Source organism: Nerophis lumbriciformis, linkage group LG15, assembly GCF_033978685.3.
Source record: "Nerophis lumbriciformis linkage group LG15, RoL_Nlum_v2.1, whole genome shotgun sequence".
Taxonomy (NCBI): domain Eukaryota; kingdom Metazoa; phylum Chordata; class Actinopteri; order Syngnathiformes; family Syngnathidae; genus Nerophis; species Nerophis lumbriciformis.
In genome coordinates this window covers 5,785,561-5,805,284 of record NC_084562.2, presented here as the reverse complement: position 1 = coordinate 5,805,284, position 19,724 = coordinate 5,785,561, and the positions used below count along the sequence as shown (strand labels likewise).

Below are 19,724 nucleotides of genomic sequence, written 5' to 3'. Positions count from 1 at the left end.
CAACGCAAAAAATGTGCCTTGGCTCAAAAAAGGTTGAAAAACACCGGTGTAAATGATATCACCACATGGGCTCAGGAACACTTCAGAAAACCACTGTAAGTAACTACAGTTGGTCGCTACATCTGTAAGTGTAAGTTAAAACTCTACTATGCAAAGCCAAAGCCATTTATCAACAACACCCAGAAACACTTCGCTGGGCCAGAGCTCATCTAAGATGGACTGATGCAAAGTGGAAACGTGTTCTGTGGTCTGACAAGTTCACATATCAAATTGTTTTTGGAAACTGTGGACGTCGCGTCCTCCGGACCAAAGAGGAAAAGAACCATCCGGATTGTTATAGGCACAAAGTTCAAAAGTCAGCATCTGTGATGGTATGGGGGTGTATTAGTGCCCAAGGCATGGGTAACTTACACAACTTATAAATTAATGCTGAAAAGTACATACAAGTTTTGGAGCAACATATGTTGCCATCCAAGCAACGTTATCATGGACGCCCCTGCTTATTCCAGCAAGACAATGCCAAGCCACGTGTTACGACAGCGTGGCTTCATAGTAAAAGAGTGCGGGTACTAGACTGGCCTGCCTGTAGTCCAGACCTGTCTCCCATTGAAAATGTGTGGCACATTATGAAGTCTAAAATACCACAACGGAGACCCCCGGACTGTTGAACAACTTAAGCTGTACATCAAGCAAGAATGGGAAAGAATTCCACCTGAAAAGCTTCAAAAATTGATCTCCTCAGTTCCCAAACGTTTACTGAGTGCTGTTAAAAGGAAAGGCCATGTAACACAGTGGTAAAAATGCCCCTGTGCCAACTTTTTTGCAATGTGTTGCTGCTATTAAATTCTAAGTTAATGATTATTTGCAAAAATAAATTTCTCAGTTTGAACACTAAATATCTTGTCTATGCAGTCTGTTCAATTGAATATAAGTTGAAGCGGATTTGCAAATCATTGTATTCTGTTTTTATTTACGATTTACTTAAAAACTGCCCACGCTTTAAAGCTCTAAATAAAATTGTGCTTAAGGCCCCAATTTGGCCGTTTGAATTGATCAAAATATAAAATATGTAAGAAGTAAGTTACAGAAACAAAGCTGCATATGTTTGTTGGATGCAGATGAATGAAGTCATTGACTTGTGTGCATTGTTGGGGTCACTTAGTGAAGAAGCAAGAAACTGTGTTCCACCCGGCCATAACTCATGTATTTGTCTGCACACTCAATGAATGTCACATGTCACGCCCTTTTTCACTAACTTTTTTTTTTTCCTTCCAGCACTTCCCTCCTAATAAGCGGCCTCGCTCGTCCACGTCACCCAGCACTTGGCAAAAGGTCTCCGACAAGGCGAGAGGTCATCCCCATCCTCATCCTTTACGGACCTTTTTTGTCAGACCTGAGGGGGTGTTTGCTCAAAGACCCACAACTTCTGAACGCTTTTTTTTTTTTATAAGCAAAAGCAGCTGCTGCGGGCCCATGTGTGTGTGAGGAGGGGTGTGTGTGTGTGTGTTGCAAGAGAGAGGGAGAAAGTTTTCACTTTTTTTTTTTTTTTTTGTGGAAAGTTGAAAGCCATGAACGCCGAGACGTGCAGTGCATACAGCGACATGACCTCCATGGATGCGTTTTATAGCCCCTCTGCAGCACAGGGTCGGGACCACCAGGCGGACCACTTGAGGACTGAGACCAAATGCAAAGGTCACATGTACGGAGACAAGTCCCGGAGCCCCTTCCTGCAGGAGTGCCACACACTGGATGCTGGACAGGCCGCCTTCAGCAAATTCCACCTCTTCATGCACAGATCCCCCTGCAGGACACCTCCGGAGGAAGGTGAGGAGCGACACTCTGCAGACATCCTCTCCTGCTATGGTGAGTGGCCTTTATATAGGAAGAAATATTGAAAAGTGTAAAAAAAAGAAAAGTATCCAAAATATGTCTGCGTCTTTCCCCATTCTAATTAAATTTAATGCGACAATCATTACAAGTCCCATCATATTGAAATTACATTTAAGAGCTTTTTTTAGGTTTAACATAATGGCCCACTGATAAGTGCAGTGAAAAAATATTTTTACTATGTGGACAAACATATGTAATAATTTAATTAGAAATGCTGCAAAAATGACACTGATTAAAAGGCATGTAGAAAGAAAGAGATGGAGGCTTGAATGTGGATTTAAATATGAAAATGTTTGCTTTGTTTATGTATCAAAATAGTGTACAAAAATTGCTGAATAACTTGGATTTTTTACTTACATTTTTCTACATAAATATACATGTGTGTTTTGGTTATTATATATAAAAAACTCTGGAAAAAAATGGGAACACATCTTTAAAAGTGGCTTTATTTCAGAGTTTTGCAAGTAACATCCACATGTATATTTGTAGACACCATTCAGGGATAGTTCATGTCATATATTAAATTGATATTACTTTTTACATAATGGATAAAGTAAGGTCAAACATTGCGTCACAATATGTTTGAATTGTGATGGTTTAGTTGAGTTTGGATATACTTTTATACATACAAGTATGCATCATTAAACATTCCCCCAAAAAAGGGAAGCAGGGCATATCTACCAGATTAGCACTTTTTTAATAATTAAAGAATGGGATTTAAATATTTGAACAGTACATTGTAAAAAATAAAATTAAATACTAGTATTTCACAGCATTTAACAATATTATTTCACAATAAAATACTGTAATCAAAATGTACTGTAACCTTATGACTAATTACTGTAAAAAAAAAAAAAAAAATTACAGTACCCTTTTATTTCACAGCATTTAACTTTATAATAAATTACTGTAGATTTTACTGTGAAAGTAATGCAATTATTAGTCAGTATCATTCTATGAATTATCAATGAAAATGTTTACAGTGTAAGATTGTTGTAGATAACTAATAAAAAACAAACAAAGTGATAAATAAAAGTTGATGTAAGCATGGTGCAGTAATAGAGAAGTAGAGGATCAAAAACAATACATTAGTAAAAAAAAAAAGAAGAAAATAATACAGAATAAATAATATTAAGTACAGGAGTAAAACTGATACAAACAATAACACTTAGTGTTAGTGTTAATTAGTGTGTTTCTAATACTTGTATTTACCTTGTTTACAGTTTTGGAATGCATGTACAGTATATTAAAAAAAAGATGTAATACAGTCAGTCATACTTAGAATATACTTGTAATGCATATTTGCCCTCTGTAAGCACTCAATGACACTGTGATGAAATTCTTAACATGTACTTTTTTTTTAGCACACATTCAGGCAGCACGGTAATAAAATACTAAAATGTACTGGAGGAAAACTTACTAAAAAAAACAAACACATCATCAGTTAAGATGGCTTCTTTACATGCAAATGTTTCCCAGCTGATGACACAATGATGTTTTGACGGAAGCACGGAGAAAAAAAAGGCCAGCCTTAGCGAGACGTACTGTATTTATATGTCATGCAAATGTAAATATGACACAACTTGACCTGTTATTGCCAGACAAGAACAGCCAAATAATGAAATTAAAGGCACACGATGTATAATTAAAGATACACTCTGTGTAAGATTAGGGGCACGTCAATAAGAGAACTACATACTGAAAATGTTTTGGTTTCTTCGCCCTTTATACGTTATATGTATACACTGCACCTGTATGCATCACACATGCAACACTGAAAAGTGTATTTTTAATATTCTGCTTGTGCATTTGAGATATTGGAGTAATGGTAGTCGACTGGTTACAATAAATATCCCTTTCACTGGAGAAGCATTATCAAGGCTACGGAAAAATGGGCCAGTATCGCCAATATCCATATTTTTTGATTGATTTTATCTTTATTTTGTTCATGTTTACAGACAGAACCAAGATTTTAATTTTTTCCTCTCAGAGTATGTATTTGTAAAGATTTTAACAGTTTATAAACACAGCAACACAAAGGCAGTGTGACAGTAACAAAATAATAAAATCATTTTTACATGCAATTGTTTGAACAAAATAAGGTTGATTTAGTGCAAAATAACTCAACAAAGGCATATACTACTATTGTTCTCAACAAGAAACTTATATTAGCAAAAATAATAATAATACATTTATTATATAAAGGGCCTTTCAAGGCATTCAAAGTCGCTATATAGTACTGAAAAGCAGTTGTAAAATATTGCAATCATCCATCCATTTTCTACCGCTTGTCCCTTTTTCGGGGTCGCGGGGGGTGCTGGAGCCTAACTCAGCTGCATTCAGGCGATAGGCGCGGTACACCCTGGACAAGTCGATAAAAAAGTTAAAAATATAAGTGTAAATAAAAAAAATAAAAAAATAAAAAATACGATCCTTGGTATCGATACTATCGATATTGCAACGATCCGATTCCAGGTACATGCTGCACCAGTATCGCCGATATCGATATTTTTATGTGCGGATTTTGCCTTTTAGGTTGGTGAGCATGTTTACATTGAGAACAAAAATATTTGCATCTAAAGACGTATTTGTAAAGATTTTAACACAAAATAAATGCAACAATGCAAAGGCAAAATAATACAACTAGTACATTATTTTATTACATGCAATTGTTTTGAGCATTGTAAAGTCGTCAAAATAACTCAACAAAGGCAACAACCACTGTTGTCTCTCGACAAAAAACACATTTAACAAAAATTGTAAAAATACCGTATATTTATTTAGTAAGGTACCTTTCAAGGCACTCAGGCTTGCGGACGACACTTAAAAGCAGTTTTAAACAATTTAGAATCAAACAGTTCTAAATCAAATAAAAGAAGCCCTGAAAAATAACGATCCGATCCTGACACGATCCTTGGTATCGTAGAAAATGGACAGATGGATGGATATTGGAAACAATCCGATACCAAGTACTGAATATACAGGGCCGGTATCACCGATGTCAACATTTTGGTAGGCGTAACTTTACCTTTATTTTGTTGATCATGTTTACGATGAGAACAAAAGTATTTTTGATCAAAATAACAATACATATTTTCAACAATAAAAAAGACAAACTGATACAATTATTCCACTATTGTATAAAGTGTACATTTAGTGCAAAATAACTCAACGAAGGCAACAATTACAATTGTCTCTGAGCAAAAGAAAAATGAGAGGGGAACATATAATAATACATGTATTTACATTTATTTGATAAGACACCTTTATAGGTGCTTTTCAGCACTAAAAAACAGTTCTAAAAAATGTAATACAATCAAAACAGTTAAAAATGTCAAAATAAAAATAACAGAAAAATAGCGATCCAATGCTGACACAATCATTGGTATCAATAATATTGATACTTGGATGGATCCGCCCAGCCTTTATTATCAAACATTATAAAAAGGAGCAAGCGGCACACAGCAACTGTCATGAATGAATTTAACGTTGTCGTTTCTCACTTTTCCGACACATTTTTAATGTTTTTATACTCCATGTCTGCTCTTGTGTAAACTGCGAACAATCGATGAACACGAAGTATGAGGTGAAAGTCTGGCACGGAAAGGGGCTCAGGGGAGGATTCTTGCTCCTAAAGCGGCCCCCTCCACGTCTTTGTGATCCTCCAGAGACAACACGTTTCCTCGTTTGATGTGTCCGTGTCTCCCTTCAGCGTGTGACCTTTAGCTTCCTGTCTCATCTGTTTGGGGTGGAGGGCCGCTTCCCCCGCACGCACACACCAGAGGAAATCCATTTGTGATGTCAGCGCACGGCTTTTTGCAACACCCGGGCTCTAGTTTAATCATGCAAACATTCCCCATAAGGCATATTTCCTATTGTATTGTCAGCCATGTGGGATTATACACTAACAACATCTATATTCATGCAAGGACGATATTTCTTCTTGACGGACTCGGGAGCCCCCAGCTCTTCAGCAACATTGTTGAGTTTTTTAACACCAGACTGGGGAAAATGCATTTAAAAAAAAAAAAAAAGGGTTTTTTAATTTCCGACTGTTTGTGAGGCCATGAATGCGTCCTGACTGGTGACAAGAAGGCAAGGCAAAGGGACGGGGAGACGCTGCGTTTGTGTGTGTGAGAGAGACGCCGGCTTCTTGAGTTTGGGTCAGCTAACCATGAGTACATCCCAAAAATAGAAAGTTTATATATTTTTTTATGTAAATTATATATATACACATATATGTAATGGATTAGATTTACAGTATAGAGTGCTTTTCTATCGACTAGATACTCAAAACACTCACAGAGATTCACTCACACATTATTTATATATATATATACCGGTATATATATAGTATTTATAGGTGTATATACTGTATATATATATATATATATATATATATTTACATTAGAGAATATTAAAAAAAATGTAATAATACATATATATGTATATGTATGTATGTATGTATATACGGTATATACACAAATGTGAGTATATATATACAAATATACATATACATGTACATATATATATATATATATATATATATATATATATATGTATGTATATATATATATATATATATATATATATATATATATATATATATATATATATATATATATATATATATATATATATATGCATATTAGAGATGGCCGATATTATCGGCCGATAAATGCGTTAAAATGTAATATCGTAAAATATCGGTATCGTTTTTTTTTTATTATCGGGTTTTTTTAGTGCACCAACCCAAAAAACCTCCCTCCCCTATTTACACTCATTCACACTCATTCACACAAAAGGGTTGTTTCTTTCTGTTATTAATAATTTGGTTCCTGCATTATATATCAATATATATCAATACAGTCTGCAAGGGATACAGTCCGTAAGCACACATGATCCACTAATAGTAATAACCTTTAACAGTTAATTTTACTAATTTTCATTAATTACTAGTTTCAATGTAGCTGTTTTTATATTGTTTTACTTTATTTTTTATACAAGAAAATGTTTTTAATTTATTTATCTTATTTTATTTATTTATTTTTTAAAGTACCTTATCTTCACCATACCTGGTTGTCCAAATTAGGCATAATGTGTTAATTCCACGACTGTATGTATCGGTTGATACGACGGCGTGGTGCAGTGGAAGAATGGCCGTGCGCGACCCGAGGGTCCCTGGTTCAATCCCCACCTAGTATCAACCTCGTCATGTCCGTTGTGTCCTGAGCAAGACACTTCACCCTTGCTCCTGATGGGTGCTGGTTAGCGCCTTGCATGGCAGCTCCCTCCATCAGTGTGTGAATGTGTGTGTGAATGGGTAAATGTGGAAGTAGTGTCAAAGCGCTTTGAGTACCTTGAAGGTAGAAAAGCGCTATACAAGTACAACCCATTTATCATTTATTTGATATCGGTATCGGTAATTAAAGAGTTGGACAATATCGGAATATTGGATATCGGCAAAAAGCCATTATCGGACATCCCTAATGCATACATATATATATATATATATATATATATATATATATATATATATATATATATATATATTTACATTAAAGAATATTATTAAAAAAATAAACAATACATATATATATATGTATGTATATATGTACATATATACACATATATACGTGTGTGTATATATACATATGTACATACATGTATATATACATACATATGTATATATATATACATACATATGTATATATATATATATATATATATATATTATTTATATATATATATATATATATATATTAACCATCATAAAACCTTTTATTAACTTTTTTTAGGAGCTATACTTAACATTCCTAACTGTCATACAAACATAACAAAAATGTAAAAACTCTGGCACTTTCAGGCGTAACTTTAATGAAAATTGTATAATGCAAAGTTTGAAGAAGCCAAAGCTAAAACAAAATCCAAAGAAAAAGCAAAATAAACAAGTCAAGCATTTAATGGTCACTAAACTGAAGTCTTGTGAGGTACGCTGTTGTCTCACATGACATTGTGCATGATAGCACTTTGAGCCATTGAACGTATTTGGTACGACAATATTTTGTCACAGCAGCTGTCTTGTTTCAGTTCATTTTTTTTATACCATCCAGACGTCTCGGGCCGTTACAAACATACCTGTCAACATTTGCTTTTGAAAATAAGAGAACATTTACGGAAAAAAAGAAAGAAAAACTACTGATCTTTTCCCAATAATTTCTCCCAGCAGTCGAAGGTTGTGATTTCCTAAGGTCGTTGATACAAACTTGCATTGTAGAATTCACCTTGACAGTTTCTTTTAATGAAAATTAAAATACGGGAAATTTACATGAAAGGTGGGCGAGATATAAGACGTCCAGGGGGAGAACGGGGTTGACAGGCCAGTAGCGCCAAATTCTGGGCCCCCATACACAAGACTCCTAAAGGCCCCCCCCCCATCCCAAACCCAATGTAGCCACCCTATACACACACACTTAGTATGTTTCCATGTAGTAAAAAACTCATTATTGCATGGATGTTTTTAGTCGAAACTTGCTTTTTAAAACACATGTAGAAACCTTAATCAGGTTTTTGACTATTTAAAGATTGTATCAACAAATCTAAATAAACCCCCCTTAATAATTTAGTTGTGTTTTGAAATTTATTTATTTTTTAACAAAAAAAGCCAAAAATTTCACTTTAGAGTGGTCAAAATATGAATTTGAATAATAAACTAAATGAAATAAATAATAAATAATAAATAAATAATAAATGATAAATAAATAATAAATAAATAATAAATAATAAATAATAAATAATAAATAATAAATAATAAATAATAAACTTTTCATTGTTCACTTAATGTTTATAAATCTGTCATGTTTTCCTTTACTTCAGAGTGTAAAGTAGAGATCAGCTGATTATCATCAGTGGATAATGCCAATCATAATAATACATCTTAATTATTACTGGGAGTATGTCTCGCTCTGTCTTTAAAAACTAGTGATGTTTCTAACTTTAATCGAGGGTCTTTGAACGCACCACAATTATGTGCAATTAGATGCAAAAGTGATGACGTTACGACGTCTGTGTTGAGTGAAGTGTTGTAATTTTTTTACCATTTTGTATTTTTGATAGAAGGTACAGGTAGTCTTCATTTGATTGATCCATCCATCCATTTTCTACCGCTTGTTCCTTTCGGGGTCGCGGGGGGGTCGCTGGAGCCTATCTCAACTGCGCTTCGGGCGGAAGGCAGGGTACACCCTGGACAAGTCGCCACCTCATCTCAAGCAACCATATTTTTTAACTTTTACAGCTATATTGATTTTATGATAACATTTATGACATATTTCATAAATTAAATACATAAATAATAATACAAAATAAATAAATCATAATTTAAGTAACATTAAACAAATCTTCAAACTTTACAAAAGCGGATGTTTTTTAAATTAAAATTAAAATACGGAAAATGCAGGGCAAAATACTGGAATTTCCCGGGAAAAGCGAGGTTGACGGTAAGCCTCTGCACTCCAAGACAGCCCTGGTTGAAAGAGCTTAAATTTCAGGTAAATATGTAACTCCATCATATTTCTAACGGCGTATTTAGGACCCCATCTTTACGCAGGTACGGTCGGTCCATTCGGTCGTCCTGCCTGCGAAGGCCGTCCGAGCTGATTGGTTGGAGCAGACCGTAATGGGAACCAGCCACACGGCCCAGACAACTGAGACACGCTTTAGCAGGTCCCTGACATGAGTGGAGGTGACAAGGACTCAGGATCGTTTTACCGTTTTCTTTCAGCTTTGGCAGGCCAATTTGCATTAGGGCCCGCTTTGCACGGCCCGGTGAGAGCAGCAGGGCAAGAAGCAGTCCAGAACTTCCTCTGCTCTTCATGTCTCTAGCTCATATTTAGTTTAAAATAACAACAACAGCCCTGACTCATGTTGTCTAATTGTTGTGCCCAATTCAAATGTCTATAAATGTGTTTTTGAATAGGATATTTGTTATGGCGTTTTTGGACTGATCAAACACATTCTGTAACATGACGGATAAAACGGACACTTTAAATGATCATTTCACCAAAAGGTTCATAATTTTGGCAGTGTTAAAAACACACAATAATAGTAATTCTGGCAATTTCTAAATATCTAACATCGCCCGTGCATGTGCTTATATGATATATTTTACATGCATGTCAGGGTCCGCATACAAAGACATTCCCTTACTTCGTCCCACTATAATTTAGAAGGATGCTGTACTAAATAGTACTATTATTTGTAGTATATATACGTGTACACATATACATATACATATACACATATTTACATATACATATATATATACACACTATATTGCCAAAAATATTTGGCCACCGGCCTTAACTCACATATGAACTTGAAGTGCCATCCCATTCCTAACCCATAGGGTTCAATATGATGTCAGTCCACCTTTTGCAGATATTAAAGTTTCAACTCTTCTGGGAAGGCTGTCCACAAGGTTGCGGAGTGTGTTTATAGGAATTTTCGCATTGCTGAGGTCAGACACTGATGTTGGTCGAGAAGGCCTGGCTCTCAGTCTCCGTTCTAATTCATCCCAAAGGTGTTCTATTGGATTCAGGTCAGGACTCTGTGCAGGCCAATCAAGTTCATCCACACCAGACTCTGTCATCCATGTCTTTATGGACCTTGCTTTGTGCACTGGTGCACAGTCATGTTGGAAGAGGAAGGGGCCCGCTCTAAACTGTTCGCACAAGGTTGGGATCACGGAATTGTCCAAAAGTTGTTGGTATCCTGGAGCATTCAAAGTTCCTTTTACTGGAACTAAGGGGCCAATCCCAACTCCTAAAAAACAACCCCACATCATAATTCCTCCTCCACCAAATTTCACACTCGGCACAATGCAGTCCGAAATGTACCGTTCTTCTGGCAACCTCCAAACCCAGACTTGTCCATCAGATTGCCAGATGGAAACGCGTGATTCATCACTTCAGAGAACGCGTCTCCACTGCTCTAGAATCCAGTGGCGACGTGCTTTACACCACTGCATCCGACGCTTTGCATGGGACTTGGTGTTGTATGGCTTAGATACAGCTGCTCGGCCATGGAAACCCATTCCATAAAGCTCTCTGCGTACTGTACGTGGGCTAATCGGAAAGTCACATGAAGTTTGGAGCTCTGTAGCTATTGACTGTGCAGAAAGTCGGCGACCTCTTTGCACTATGCAATTCAGCATCCGCTGACCCCTCTCTGTCAGTTTTCGTTGCCTACCACTTTGTGGCTGAGTTGCTGTTGTTCCCAAACTCTTTCATTTTCTCATAATAAAGTCGACAGTTGACTTTGGAATATTCAGGAGCGAGGAAATTTCACCACTGGATTTGTTGCACAGGTGGCATCCTATGACAGTTCCACGCTGGAAATCACTGAGAGCGGCCCATTCTTTCACAAATGTTTGTAGGAACAGTCTCCATGCCTAAGTGCTTGATTTTATACACCTGTGGCCGGGCCAAGCGATTAGGACACCTGATTCTCTTCATTTCGATGGATGGCCAAATACTTTTGGCAATATAGCGTATATATAATTTGTTCTTTTCTTTAAATACAGCACTTTCCACAGACAACGGCCAAAAAGGTTCTACAGGTGATGTTTTACAAGAGAAATAAATTTTTTTTAAAAAGCTGAAAAACAGTTCCTGCTGTAAAATTGCACAATAAAGCCAACAGACTGTAAAATAAAAAGAAACATAGCTTAAAACCATAAAAAAGACAACCTGCTTGAGTATCAAAACTAGTTTCAGTCAAGATTTTTCCTAAAATATTTTGTAATACGCCTTTAAACCTAAATTTGAGAATATGTCCCAAGTTTACCATCACAGTGGGGTTTATGTGTGTATACACTACACAGAGGAATGCATAATAGTTCATTGAAAACTCTCTAATTTACCGTCTGCATTATTAGGCATATACTACACACTTGTAGTGTAATCTTGTACACATTGAGCTGTAGGTTCGCGGGAACATAAACATACTGAACAGATAATCAGATGTCGGGGAATGAGCATTTGTATCTTCTCTAAATCCCAAAACATGCCATGCTTTTACTTTGAAGCTAATTTTGCGCAGAACAGGAAGTCACTGAGTGGATATTTTAATGCTGTGTAACTTGACAGCAGTTATGTTGTGCCGTTTCACGCTGTTTCGCAAAGTTATTACAATACTACAACACATGTTGCTATAAACAGAAATGACTATAGTTCTATAGTTCTTAAGGTTTGTGTCGACAATAGCGGTCGACCATGTGTGTCCACATCAACTTAAACGGACAATTTTAGTAATGAGAAGAACGCGATGAGTTGGTCGACATACTTTTTAGTAATAAGAAAGAAGCATGGTGGACCGGAACTAGTAATACCTTTTTAGTAATAAAGAGTAAGATCAGAACTTAATGAGATGGTCGACATCGATGGATTGTCAACATAAACATACCAATTCATCATGGGTCTCAAATGTTATGTTGACAAAAGCGGTCAACCATGTATGTCGACATTGACTTAGGCAAGCACTTTTTAGTAATAAGAAAGCATTGTGGTGCAAGAATTAATGAGTTGATACACATAGACAGTTTGTCAACATAAACGGAACAATTTTTCATGGGGCTCGAATTATATTTTGACAAAAATGGCTGTATATTTTGATGTTGACTTAAGCAGGCACTGTTTTAGTAGTAACGTGGAGGACTGAGACTGGATTGACTGGTTGATATTGACCGGTTATCAACATAAACGTAGCGATTCATCACGGGTCTCACATATTATGTCGACAAAAACGGTCAACCATGTATGTTGCATCAACTTAAGCAGGCCCTTTTTTGTAAAAAGAAGAATGTGTTGAACCGGAACTTGATGAGTTGGTCGACATCGACGGGTTGTAAACATAAACAGACCGATTAATGCGAGGTCCTAATTTTTATGTTGACAAAAGTTGTCGACCATGTATGCTGACATCAAATTCAGAAGGCACTTTTTAGTAATAAAAAAGCACGTTGGAATGGCCGTTAATGAGTTGGTCCACATAAAGGGAAACATTTTTAATGGGTCTCAAATTTTATGTTGACGTCAACTTAAGAGGGCACGTTTTGGTAATAAGACAAACGTGGTGGACTTGGACTTAATGAGCTGATTGACATAGGTGATTTGTCAACATAAACAGATTGTTCTGAAATTGCATATCGACAAAGATGTATTTTGATGTTGAATTAAGCAGGAACTTTTTGGTAGTAACGTGGTGGACTGGGGACTGTATGATTTGTCAACATAAATGGACCCGATCATTATAAGTCTCAAATTTTATGTTGACAAAAGCGGTCGATCATGCGGGCACTTTTTAGTAATAATAAAACATGTTGGACAGAGAGTAAATTAGGTAGTACTCATACACGGTTTGTCAACACAAACAAAACTATTTTTCCGAGGTCTCAAATTATATGTCGGCAAAAGCGGCTTGTATGTAAGTCGACATCAACATAAGCGGGCAATTTTTTTTTAGAAAGCACGTTGGAATGGGCGTTAATGAGTTGTTCTACATAGGTGGAAAGATTTTTCATGGGTCTCAAATTTTACGATGACATCAAATTAAGAAGGCACGTTTTAGTAATAGGACAAATTTATGGATTTAGACTTGATTGACATAGACGGTTTGTTGACATGAACAGACTGATTGTTCTTAAATTGAATTAGGCAGGAAATCTTTAGTAAAAACGTGGTGGACTGCGACTGTATGAATCGTCAACATAAACAAACCGATTCAGTCTAGGTCTCAAACTTTATGTCGACAAAAACAGTCAACCATGTATGTCAACATCAACATAGGCGAGCACTTTTTATTAATAAGAAGGTGCGTTGGACAGAGAGTTAATGAGTTGGTCCTCATAGACGGTTTGTCAACATAAACAATTTTTCATAGGTCTCAAATTTTATGTCGACCAAAGCGGTCGACCATGTATGGTAACATCAACATAGGCGAGCACTTTTTATTAATAAGAAAGCCGAGGGTTAATGAATTGGTCCTCATAGACGGTTTGTCAACATAAACGATTTTTCATATGTCTCAAATTTTATGTCGACCAAAGCGGTCGACCATGTATGTCAACATCAACATAGGCGAGCACTTTTTATTAATAAGAAGCGCCTTGCACCGAGAGTTAATGAGTTGCTCCTCATAGACGGTTTGTCAACATAAACGATTTTTCATAGGTCTCAAATTTTATGTCGACCAAAGCGGTCGACCATGTATGTCAACATCAACATAGGCGAGCACTTTTTATTAATAGGAAGGCGCCTTGCACCGAGATTTAATGAGTTGGTCCTCATAGACGGTTTGTCAACATAAAAGGAACAATTTTTCATAGGTCTTAAATTTTATGTCGACCAAAGCCGTCGACCATGTTTGTTGACGTCGACTTAAGCGGGTACTTTTTAGTAACAAACGTCTTAAGCGTGTTGGAATGAGTGTTAATGAATTGGTCTACATAGGTGGAACAACTTTTCATGGGTCTCAAAGGTTGTGTTGACATCGACTTAAGAGGGCACATTTTTGTAATAAAACATACGTGGTGGACTTAGACGGTTTGTTGACATGAACAGACTGATTGTTCTTGAATTGAATTAGGCAGGAACTTTTTAGTAAAAACATGGTGGACTGCGACTGTATGAATCGTCAACATAAACAAACCGATTCAGTCTAGGTCTCAAACTTTATGTCGACAAAAACAGTCGACCATGTATGTCAACATCGACATAGGCGAGCATGTTTTATTAATAAGAAGGCGCGTTGGACCGAGCATTAATGAGTTGGTCCTCATAGACGGTTTGTCAACATAAACGATTTTTCATAGGTCTCAAATTTTATGTCGACCAAAGCGGTCGACCATGTATGGTAACATCAACATAGGCGAGCACTTTTTATTAATAAGAAGGCCGAGAGTTAATGAATTGGTCCTCATAGACGGTTTGTCAACATAAACGATTTTTCATGTCTCAAATTTTATGTCGACCAAAGCGGTCGACCATGTATGTCAACATCAACATAGGCGAGCACTTTTTCTTAATAAGAAGGCGCCTTGCACCGAGAGTTAATGAATTGGTCCTCATAGACGGTTTGTCAACATAAACGATTTTTCATATGTCTCAAATTTTATGTCGACCAAAGCGGTCGACCATGTATGTCAACATCAACATAGGCGAGCACTTTTTATTAATAAGAAGGCCGAGAGTTAATGAATTGGTCCTCATAGACGGTTTGTCAACATAAACGATTTTTCATATGTCTCAAATTTTATGTCGACCAAAGCGGTCGACCATGTATGTCAACATCAACATAGGCGAGCACTTTTTCTTAATAAGAAGGCGCCTTGCACCGAGAGTTAATGAGTTTGTCCTCATAGACGGTTTGTCAACATAAACGATTTTTCATAGGTCTCAAATTTTATGTCGACCAAAGCGGTCGACCACGTATGTCAACATCAACATAGGCGAGCACTTTTTATTAATAGGAAGGCGCCTTGCACCGAGATTTAATGAGTTGGTCCTCATAGACGGTTTGTCAACATAAACGGAACAATTTTTCATAGGTTTTATATTTTATGTCGACCAAAGCCGTCGACCATTTATGTTGACGTCGACTTAAGTGGGTCCTTTTTAGTAACAAACGTCTTAAGCGTGTTGGAATGAGTGTTAATGAATTGGGTCTCAAAGGTTGTGTTGACATCGACTTAAGAGGGCACGTTTTTGTAATAAGACAAACGTGGTGGACTGGGACTTGATGAGCTGATTGACATAGATGGTGTGTCGCCATAATCAGACTGATTGTTCTTAAATTTAATTAAACAGGAACCATGTATGTCAACATCGACATAAGCGGGCACTTTTTATTAATAAGAAGGTGCGTTGGGCCGAGAGTTAGGAGGTTTGTCAACATAAAAATATATATTTTTTCTAGGTCTTAAATTATATTTCCACAAAGCGGTCAGCCATGTAAGTTGACGTCAACCTAAGCGGGCAATATTTAGTAATAAGCGTGTTAAACAAGTTGGAATGAGCGTTAATGAGTTGGTCTACATAGGTAGAAAGATTTTTCATAGGTCTCAAATTTTCTGTTGACATTGACTTAAGAGGGCACATTTTAGTAAAAAGGCAAACATGGCGGACTTGATGATGTTTTGTCGACATAAACAGACTGATTATTCCTAAATTGAAATAAGCTGTAACGTTTTAATAATATTGTGGTGGACTGGGACTGTATGAATTGTCAACATAATCGGACCGATTCTTTCGAGGTCTGAAATGTTATGTTGACAAATGCGGTTGACCATGAATGTTGACATCGACATAAGCGGGCACTTTTTATTGATAAGAATAAAAACAATCGATAATTAGTCCTCATAGGTGGTTTTGTCAACATTAATGGAAATATTTTTCCTAGGTCTCAAATTATATGTCGACAAAAGCGGTCGACCATGTATGTTGACGTCCAGTGGGCACTTATTAGTAACAAACGTGTTACGCGTGTTGGAATGAGCGGTAATGAGTTGGTCTACATAGGTGGAAAGATTTTTCATGGGTCTCAAATTTTGTGTTGACGTCGACTTAAGAGGGCACGTTTTCGTAATAAGACAAATGTGGTGGACTTAATGAGTTGATTGACATAGATGGTTTGTCAACATGAACAGAGTGATTGTTCTCAAATTGAGTGTCGACAAAAATGTCCGATAATGTATTGAACACCCAACTGCGCCCAAGACCCAACCTCCGAGGCTGATGATTTTAGGTTGTCCTGAAAAATTTGGAGGTCAACATAAACAAACCGATTCAGTCCCATTTACTTTCTGTAAAGCACCAGTTCCTTTGGCAGCAAAACAGGCCCAGAGCATAATACTACCACCACCATGCTTGACGGTAGGAATGGTGTTCTTGGGATTAAAGGCCTCACCTCTTCTCCTCCAAACCTCTTGCTAGGTATTGTGGCCAAACAGCTCAATTTTTGTTTCATCTGACATCACATGGACAAAGATAAGACCTTCTGGAGGAAAGTTCTGTGGTCAGATGAAACAAAGAGTAAATGGAACATTGAAAAAGGAGGATTACCTCCAAATTCTTCAGGACAACTGTAGAGGTTGCACTCTAGTGGGTTCTTCGGACCACCACACACTGCCAGGAGAGCCCGGATTTCAGGGTACAACACTGTTTTATTTTCATAGAATAGTGCAAGTCTTTTGCTTTCCAGCAACAAGTCTTTTCTGCGTCTGTGTCTCTCTCAGGCCCGCAGGCCACGCCCCCCTCCACAACAATCTAAAATCATCAGCCCGGAGGTTGGGTCTTGGGCGCAGTTGGGTGTTCCAACAGGACAATGAACCAAAACTAGGGATGTCCGATAATGGCTTTTTGTCTATATCCGATATTCCGATATTGTCCAACTCTTAATTACCGATACCGATATCAACCGATATATACAGTCGTGGAATTAACACATTATTATGCCTAATTTGGACAACTAGGTATGGTGAAGATAAGGTCCTTTTTAAAAAAATTAATAAAATAAAATAAGATAAATAAATTAAAAACATTTTCTTGAATATAAAAGAAAGTAAAACAATATAAAAACAGTTACATAGAAACTAGTAATGAATGAAAATGAGTAAAATTAACTGTTAAAGGTTAGTACTATTAGTGGACCAGCAGCACACACAATCATGTGTGCTTACGGACTGTATCCCTTGCAGACTGTATTGATATATATTGATATATAATGTAGGAACCAGAATATTAATAACAGAAAGAAACAAACCTTTTGTGTGAATGATTGTGAATGAGTGTAAATGGGGGAGGGAGTTTTTTTTGGGTTGGTGCACTAATTGTAAGTGTATCTTGGGTTTTTTATGTTGATTTAATTAAAAAAAACAACAACAAAAAAAACGGAACCGATAATAAAAAAAACGATACCGATAATTTCCGATATTACATTTTAAAGCATTTATCGACATCTCTACCCCAAACACACGTCAAAAATGGTAAAAGAATGGCTAATTCAGGCTAGAATTAAGGTTTTAGAATGGCCTTCCCAAAGTCCTGACTTAAACGTGTGGACAATGCTGAAGAAACAAGTCCATGTCAGAAAATCAACAAATTTAGCTGAACTGCGCCAATTTTGTCAAGAGGAATGGTCAAAAAATTCAACCAGAAGCTTTCCAGAAGCTTGTGAATGGCTACCAAAAGTGCCTTATTGCAGTGAAACTTGCCAAGGGACATGTAACCAAATATTAACATTGCTGTATGTATACTTTTGACCCAGCAGATTTGGTCACATTTTCAGTAGACCCAAAATAAATTCATAAAAGAACCAAACTTCATGAATGTTTTTTGTGACCAACAAGTATGTGCTCTAATCACAAAAAAATAAGAGTTGTAGAAATGATTGTAAACTCAAGACAGCCATGACATTATGTTCTTTACAAGTGTATGTAAACTTTTGATCGCGACTGTATGTTGACGTGGACTTAATCAGGTACATTTTAGTAATAAGAAGAACACAGTGCACTGAGACTTGATGAGCTTGTCGACATAGACGGGTAGTCGACATAAACGGGAGCAACTTGAGCAAGTCCCACTGTGCTCAAAGTGTCTTTGGGCGATTATTATTATTATTATTATGGAATATTGCGATTGTTTGACAGTGTGTGTGGGATGCACCAACCAAAAAATGTTCTCGCAGCCTCTTCACTCGCATGGAATGTTTTGCTGCAAACAGACCACAAAAAAACAGGAGATGAAGGATGTTGGTTTCTGCTCGAGCGCTTGGCAGCGGGACAAGGCCGAGGGCGGCTGTGTGCGAAGAAGGAAAAACGTGTTTGAGAAGTGATTTATCAGCCTTGGACTTCATGGATTATTTTCACAGTCCATAAACGTTACACAGCCTGCTGAGATAGATCATCTTTGCCCAGTCAGCATTTCAAAGTGAGCGTCTCGCATTGTCGTCATAGTAAAAATAGTGCTACTAATAATAAGAGCATTGAGCTGATGGTCTGTCTGCGAGACACTTGGATTATTAGTAATGAGGATGCGTGCAAGTTTAGAAACATTTTCCGGGTGCAACCCTGCAGGTCGGCTCCGTGTTCCTTTAATGTACGGCAGCTGCTGGTCTCCTCACTTGTCAACGTCCACCTGCATCTACCCTTGTTCCTCACGATCCTTTTGTTTCCCAGACCGTAAAACAACTCCCAGAAGATGAACAAATGCATTCTTTCCTTGCACATTTACTGTCCTGGAAGGCTGGTGAAATGTTCCAACTTGCGTTTGTAGTTTCAATCCTGGTATAAGTCCTGGGGGGTTTTTTTCTACATAAAAAACAGTGTTTTATGAAAACACTGCTTCTATAAAAAAATCCACTTTGAAATAGTTTTCATATGAGTTGGGAAATTGTGTTAGATGTAAATATAAACGGAATACAATGTTTGCAAAACTTCTCAACCCATATTCAATTGAATGCACTACAAAGACAAGATATTTGATGTTCGAACTCATTAACTTTTTTTTTTTTTTGCAAATAATAATTAACTTAGAATTTCATGGCTGCAACACGTGCCAAAGTAGTTGGGAAAGGGCATGTTCACCACTGTGTTACATGGCCTTTCCTTTTAACAGCACTCAGTAAACGTTTGGGAACTGAGGAGACACATTTTTTAAGCTTCTCAGGTGGAATTCTTTCCCATTCTTGCTTGATGTACAGCTTAAGTTGTTCAACAGTCCGGGGGTCTCCGTTGTGGTGTTTCAGGCTTCATAATGCGCCACACATTTTCAATGGGAGAC

The 19,724-nt window shown here is 37.0% G+C and overlaps 1 protein-coding gene across 1 annotated transcript in view; it reads left to right on the top strand.

The window, feature by feature from the left end:
- Positions 1–1,564: 1,564 nt before the first annotated feature.
- The window catches only part of LOC133616222 (homeobox protein aristaless-like 4), a 49,340-nt gene continuing 31,180 nt past the window's right edge, over positions 1,565–19,724 (top strand). Inside the window, exon 1 of the mRNA XM_061975389.1 lies at positions 1,565–1,863. Within this exon, the coding sequence (XP_061831373.1) occupies positions 1,569–1,863 (295 nt within the window). The 5' untranslated portion in view covers positions 1,565–1,568. The remainder of the gene's footprint in view (positions 1,864–19,724) is intronic.